General features: G+C 40.1%; 1 protein-coding gene across 1 annotated transcript; it reads left to right on the top strand.

The window, feature by feature from the left end:
* Positions 1 to 2,347: 2,347 nt before the first annotated feature.
* On the top strand, positions 2,348 to 3,934 carry LOC103518694 (the record flags this gene model as incomplete). Its single annotated transcript, XM_008483773.2, is given in 1 exon segment — positions 2,348 to 3,934. A coding segment is annotated over 1 exon segment (1,571 nt), but the record flags the coding sequence as incomplete, so codon positions are not given.
* Positions 3,935 to 7,435: the final 3,501 nt, after the last annotated feature.

Raw genomic sequence — 7,435 nt, 5'->3', positions numbered from 1 at the left:
AAAGCATAAATCATAGTAAATATCATATAATATGTAGGTAACTAATATCTACGACCGTATACTGTGGAAAGAACACAACCAAAAATAGATTGATAGAACAAAAATAGAATAGAACAAAAATAAAATGAAAGAGGAAAATATCCAACATTGTATAGAATAAAAAAATGGGGATAAATGAAATTAAAATAAGTTTTTTCCCTGACTCATACAATGAAAATCTAACATCTGTTACCAGAAGTTTTTTTTTTTTACTTGAAAAAATATCCCAAGACGAGGAATAGGTAATCACGCTTTCAGTGTAATTTTGTCGTCTCCACGGACAAACTAAAAATAATGTACTGAATTGTACCAGACTAAAGTGTGCTGTAATGTACCAAAGTAATTTGCTGAAAGCTCTGGAGTCTGGACCATTTACCTAATGAAAGTTTAAAGACGACTATCTATTTGACGGCTTCCGGATAATGATCGGGGCACTCAGCTTAATTGGTGGAGATAACAAAACTCCCACCTAAATTAGTGGAGATGACAAAACTCCCAGCTGAATAATTGGTGGAGATGACAAAACTCCCAGCTTAATTGCTGGATATGACAAAGATATTTAAGTAGGTGAATATGACTGCGCCTTTTGATGTTAAAAAGGAAAAGAAAACGAAGAAGAGGAAAATGAATCAGAAGAAGATTAAAAAGAAGGAGAAGGAGAAGAACCAAGAGGAGAAGGAGGATTAGGAGAATCAAGGGCAAAAGCTCAACAACTGCACTAGGTGTTAGAGTTAGGTACAAGGTACATAGGTACTAAATTATGTACTTGGTAAGTTAGTACAAATGTACTAAAACTTGAACAAATAGTGGAGGAGCAGAATCAGTACAAGTCTTTGAGTTGTTAGCCGGTGCAATAAGCAAGAAGACGGTAAGTGAAATCTATCCTGGATTTAGAAACAAAACTACAACAGGTGCTTTAAAATATATCCTTTATCCAGCCTAGTTGCTTGGAGGGTAGCGTGTCTGTCTTTTAAGTGCCAGGCCGCGGGTTCGATTCCCGCCCGGGCGGATTTTATCCTGAACTGATAAGGTTCGTTCTTGGAATGGCTGGCTTTCTCCTATCTTGCCTTCCTCCCTTCGATTTTGGAACGATAAGATCTTAGCAGTTACAGTTCCCTCTGTCAAACCTATAGAAAAAAACGTGATTTAGAATATTTTAGATTCAGATTATTCTCCACTAAATATCCACCACTTACAAGGTGTATTAGGTACATAGCTATTATCTCAGTACCAGTCGAAATAAAGAGCTAGTACCGGCGATGGTATCAGCATCAACCGTGGTGACATTGGGATTACTGTTAAGGTCATATGCAAATCAGCCCGAGTACCAAATACTTAATACCATGTCCAGAGACCAAATCAAGCAGTAAAACACCACAGTCCGAGTACCAAAATACCATGTCAAGCAGTAAAACTCCATGTCAAGAGTACTAAAGACTGTGATTGACCAAAAAATATAGATTAGGTAGGTACCTAATTATAATAAAACCTAGATAATTATGTATAGGTCATAATAGTGATACCTACAATAATTATCCGGTAATAATAATGGACTCTTGAATGGAAAGGTAACCTCTAGGCGAGGTTTACTCCTAAAACATTATCTACCGTCAAACCGAACAAAGAGCGAAGTCAGTGAAGATTAAAATGATTCTTCAAGACGAAAAAGAATAAAATAGGGCTGACGTTTTCGATTTTCGATGGACAATGGGCATAATATGGGTCTACATAAATTTAGTGCAGGATTTTTACAGATATCTTCGGCATGTTATGATTCCACAAGAAAAATCTTAGTGGGTGGTTCACTGAGCAGGGACCCAGTAGAAAGCAACTATACATCCCATCCTGTATACACTGAGATCATAGCATGACATTGTCGAATAATTACTCTATTCTTTCACTGAAATAAAATTTACCTTTCTATACAGGGTGTCCAACGAAGAATATCAAAACATGAATTCTAGCCACACTGAAAAAGAAAAAGAGTTATTGGGTGCCACATTGCCACAAGTTCTAATTTGACGTTGTACCATACTTTATATTTATCTAATTTGACGTTGTACCATACTTTATATGTAAAAGTTTTATGTACAATAAAATATTATTATTATTATTATTATTAGTTAGGGTGGAAGAACTCTATATTATTGGGATTTAGGTTGTTGGAATGCTATAGTGTTGAGCTTCCCGATGTGGAGTTTAATCTGTTCTGTTCTATTTTTCCAATACCTTTTTCTCTCTCCTTTGTTTTTCTCTTTCCTTTTAATGTCAGCTATTAAGCTGACAAAAACCGGTTGGGTGGAAGAGCTTCTAGAATGTCATACATTCATCTGCAAGCGAGAGATGGCAGCTAATGCTCTGGTGAGATGTTGTTTCCATGCTTATGCTGACAGCTCATATGCTAAGCAGATTGATAACAACAGTGTGTATGGAACGTTAAGGAATGGAGAGACACAATCCAGTGTGGACAAGGTGGATGGGTGGAAGAGGAACGGGTCTACTTTGACCTTGAACAGTACTGTAAACAGTAATACCAATGATGCTACCATAGAACTCAGTGCCGAGACTTCCAATTCAGCAGATGAAATCTCTATCTATAACGGAGATGAGAATCACAAGATCTGGACTGGAAGCACGAGAGATCTGAGTGAAAATATCTATGGAGAATATGGTGCAACAATCAAAAGTTCAAAGTCAAGTCGACCAAGGCAGATTATAAATGCTCAGTCCCCTCCCCCTCCTCCTCCTCCTGCATCTAAGGAAGAGAAACCCAAGAAGAGTAAAGACAAAATGAAAAAGAAGAAAACGAGCAAGGAGGAGATGTACCCTAGTTTAAACGGTTCCCTGTACAGAGGCAGATCATCTAGCTCTCTAGGAGGAACTCTAGTACGACCAAAACATGGCCATATGTATTCTAACGGCACTATGATGAGACCAGCCTCCTCCCAACTCATGTTGAATGGCTATGGTCCTCCTATGCCACCTCCAGGCCCGTCGCGTATGCCCCCGGGGCCACCCATGCCCCCCGGCCCTCACCATATGATGCCCCCTGGCCCCCCACTCGGTCCTCCCCCCATGCTCATGATCCCTACCACATTACCACACCCCAAAAAGGGCAAAAATAAAAACGGCATCATGGTACCTGCTCCTCCCCATCTCATGTCTCCCCCTCCCCCCACCCTCATGCCTATCCCCCACCATCCCATGTACATGACGTCCAAGAAGCATGGGAAACACGCCCCCATGCCTGTCCCATTAGCCATGGAGGAACCCATCTACATGCCATCCGCCCGTCCCCTGAGTCCCATAGCATCTTATCAACCAGGACACTTCCCACATGAAGCCTATCTCATGCAACAGTATGCAACAATAGATGCCAAGGGCTCCAAGAAGAAAAACAAGAAGAACAAGAAACACAAGGGCCCGCCCATCATTCCTATCGTGCCTATCATGAATGGGGGGCCCCCTGGTCCTCCTAACGGTATGAATGGACATGGCCCCCACCACGACATGATGCCCCCGGGGATGTCTAATGGCCACCATCATCCAGACATGCTGGAGGATGAGATCCTGGATGATGAGAGTCCTTACAACACCGGCATCTACAGGAAGAAAGGACATCTGAACGAGAGAGCCTTCTCCTATTCCATCAGGCAAGAGCATCGGTCCCGCTCGTACGGGTCACTTGCTAACTTGAAGTTCGCGTCACCTCCCATGATACCAAACGGTTCTATGATGGGAAGTAAGGAGGAGCTGAAGAAGGAGAGGGAGATTATGCAACTGATGCAGGATTTGGATCTGTCTGGGGATGAACTGGAGAGGTCAGAAGTTCCCCCCACGATGTACCAGCAACCAGCTCATAGGAAGATGAGGCGATGAGACCGCTATACAGAAATGGTAAGTCAGGACAGTGTCTATTTTAAAGAACTAACCCTTGACTATTAAATTTAACGACGCCTTAAAGAAGATAATGTTGTGCCTTCCACTAACTGATTGAGGGTGCGTTTCACCAACCTACTGTTTAGCCCCTAACAGCCCTGTTGGTTTAACAACCCTCTTAACCCTATACAAATCAAATGGAACTTAACAGGCTGTTAGCTGAACAGGCTTTCCAAGGGCTGAAAAAATTTCGGTGAAATTCACTCGTAAGTATGTAAAAACCTAACATTATCTACCGATCCTTTCACATTCTACCCTTTCATCTCACACCAGACAACAGGAAATTTGGTACTTTTGGAGTTTTGGCACATCTACCAAGAAATTTGGTACTTTTGGCACACTCACTAGAAAAATTGATATTTTTTACAACCTAGTTCACACACCTGCATCGATGACGCTACAAAATCACAAATATTGATAAATAACAGTAAATTATAGAGCATAAAACATAGAGAGATGCTATGCACAGGAATAAAACGCAGAGGGGAGAGAAAAATCTCAGGTATTTCTTTTGTATATTTACCGAATAAAAAAATACACCCATTTTTTTTTCGACGATTTTTTGATGTTAAAAAAGAAGTTAATGGAGCCAAACACCTAATACAGGGTGTTCCAAAAATAACTGTGTCAAAAATTAAACCTATAAAACGATCGGAATTGTCCAGCACAGCAGATTCCTGATTTTAGCTTTCGTAATGGGCAACTTGGTAGAGCTTTTTTTTTAGCTAAATTTCTTTTGGAACTTATAACTAGCTAAATTTCTTTGGGAACTTTTGACTTCCTTTAGGAACTTCTGAGTAAAAAAGGCTATCTTGTGTTCATTTTGTTTTATTGAATCTTTGAACTTTTCAAGATACATAGAGGATTTTCTTACTCTTCCTCGATTCCTTTCCCAGCTTTTCCCTTATGGCATTCCAAGAAAATATTTTTTCCATAGGTATTTATTTATTTCTTTCAATGTTATTTGCATAGGTAGGTACTTGTTCTTTCAATGGTATTAAGTAGGTAATTTTATTGCTGATCTTGGAGGTCGCCACTCACCCATAACTCCAGCATTCCGCGCATTGTTTACTCGTCATTCTTTCTTCTGATTGGTTCATTTCCAAGGTCACGTCCAATCGCGTCGCACGAGACACTTTTGCTTTTTATTAACCTCATTCCGGCCGTCCGTCGGTCAACGGTCCAAATATGGGAAAGCCAGGTTTTGGTCCTCGCCGAACCGGACTTGAAGAGAGTTTCTTCAAACGTTTCTATTCTGTCTTCGGTTTGAGACGAATGTAGTTCAAACTGGAAATCGCGGAGCCATCGGATGAGTCAACGACTCAACGGTTTTGCGATCAGGGATGAATTCAGTGGACCACGGACTGGCCTCTACGCGGTTTCTGCGGGGCCTCGAAGGTTTGGGCCAGAAAGTTTGATGAGCTTTATCTGGTAAACTTTTTAAACAAATTTCATTAAAATTGGGTAAACTGTCCAAAAGTTATGGCGAAACACACAGACAAACTACGACAAAAAGCTAAAAGGACTTTTTTGAGTGAGTCCACTGAACTAATAGCACAAGAAAGAGTACATATTAGGTAGTGGAGATGCCAAAAGACCAAGAGTGGAGATATCAGAGGTTCTATACTTAAGTTCGTGCTAAGCATAGTCTCAAGGCATTTGATTGGTCAATTTTGACTTGAGACTGATCTAAGAACGATCATTCTTGTTCTAAGACCTTGGCAGTTACAATTTCCTTAACCAAACCTCTTTGGAAAGTAATAATATAGTAAAAAAAATATATTCCGAAGTCAATATGGCCTGAATTTTTGACACCTGAGTGTATATTTTCAGAATATGCTATTCCTATTTTATTCTCTCTTACGCACTCCTGAAGGTAACATCAAACTTCTCAAGTATGGTTAGTCCAGTGGTAACTCTACAGAAGGTCCCGGGTTCGATTCCCACAGTTAAAAGAAAAATAATAATAATAATGCTCTCATATTTCGATTGAAAATATTTCAACGGGGCTCACTTTCTGGTGTTCTCGTGTTGACCCAGCACCCCTGCATCTGTATCTAAATGGGGAATTTTTTTTTTTTTTTTTTTTTTTTTTTTTTTTCATTCCAAAAAAATCACTTGATCTTATCTACCAATCAATGTTTTCCATTCTCAGAATGGCTGGATTTTTTCCTATCTTGCTCCCATTTTCTCTTCGATTTCTGGATTTTCGGGCCATTTCTTTCGGAATTTGTTGATGACTGATGAGGATGATGATTCTTTATTGGGTTACTGAGGGGTTCTTTATTGGGTTCCCACTTTACTGGGTTCTTGGGTTCTTTATTGGGTTCTACCCACAAGGACCACTACCAGACACAGATGGCCCCGCAACACCCAAGTGACACCCGCCAGACAAATAAGAAGTCATGGTCTATTTTTAAATCATTACGATTTCAGATGACACAACTTGAGTTTTATACTTAACAGCTATGTATCATATTTGTACTTTAACCCTTGTGCACTTTCTGTGACGGATCATGGTCAGTTTTTAGTGCCAAAACAGGTTTTGAGGTCCCTAGAGCCTAAATCCAAAGTTTCAGCCATTGGTCCGTGTGTGTGTCTGTCGTAAACAAAATATCTCGAGAACGGTAAGAGCTAGAGACTTGAAATTTGGTATGTAGTTCAAAAATGTAACAAAGATGCAACAAAAAACGTTTGGTTGAGATGGTTGCTGCGCTTGGCGGTATTTTGACCGCTTTTGGACAGATTTCGACCGTTTTTTGGCGGTTTTCAGCTATAGCGACATAACGGTTAGAGATATTATAAAAGAACACTCAAATAAGCATCATTCAATAGGATAAGGAAAGTCGTGTGATGTTCACACCAGATTTTTATTTCATAGCAATGAAACAACTGATACATTAGACTCGCTCCGGATTTCTGCTAGTAAATCCTTAAGGCATGGCCGTTCATGTCACTCATCCATTTAGTGGTTTTGCTCGGCGTAGCTTAACAAAAACGAACCGGAAAACAGCCTAGAAACTTCACGGGAGTGCAAGCAATAAGTTCACAAAGTTTCATAGCAATCGGATGAGCGGTTTGGCCAGGCATAAAGTTCGAACACACAAACATTCATTTTTACTTTTTATATATTAGATTTAATTATTATTCCTCCTTTTCTTCATATTTTTCTTATGAGGATGATGTCATTTGATTTTTATCAAATAGGTCAAGAAGCTGTCTAATTTTCATCTCCCCTGGGTGTTTCCATTTTACCTCGGAAAACGTTTTCCCCTCCATATTGCCTACGACCAGGATGGCAGCAATGGGAATGGCAATGAGACACAGGATGTTGATGGTCCACCCTGTAATTTCCGCCCAGCGCGGGAACACATAGCGGCCGTTGTTAAATGAGGGTGGTTCATAATCCACGAGACTGAACAGCCAGATACCCTGTAAACCAAAATTGAATATTATT

This window comes from Diaphorina citri, unplaced genomic scaffold (assembly GCF_000475195.1).
Source record: "Diaphorina citri unplaced genomic scaffold, Diaci psyllid genome assembly version 1.1 scaffold2311, whole genome shotgun sequence".
Classification (NCBI taxonomy): Eukaryota; Metazoa; Arthropoda; class Insecta; order Hemiptera; family Psyllidae; genus Diaphorina; species Diaphorina citri.
The sequence above is the reverse complement of the archived record's forward strand: the minus strand, read 5'-3'. Positions and strand labels throughout refer to the sequence as shown.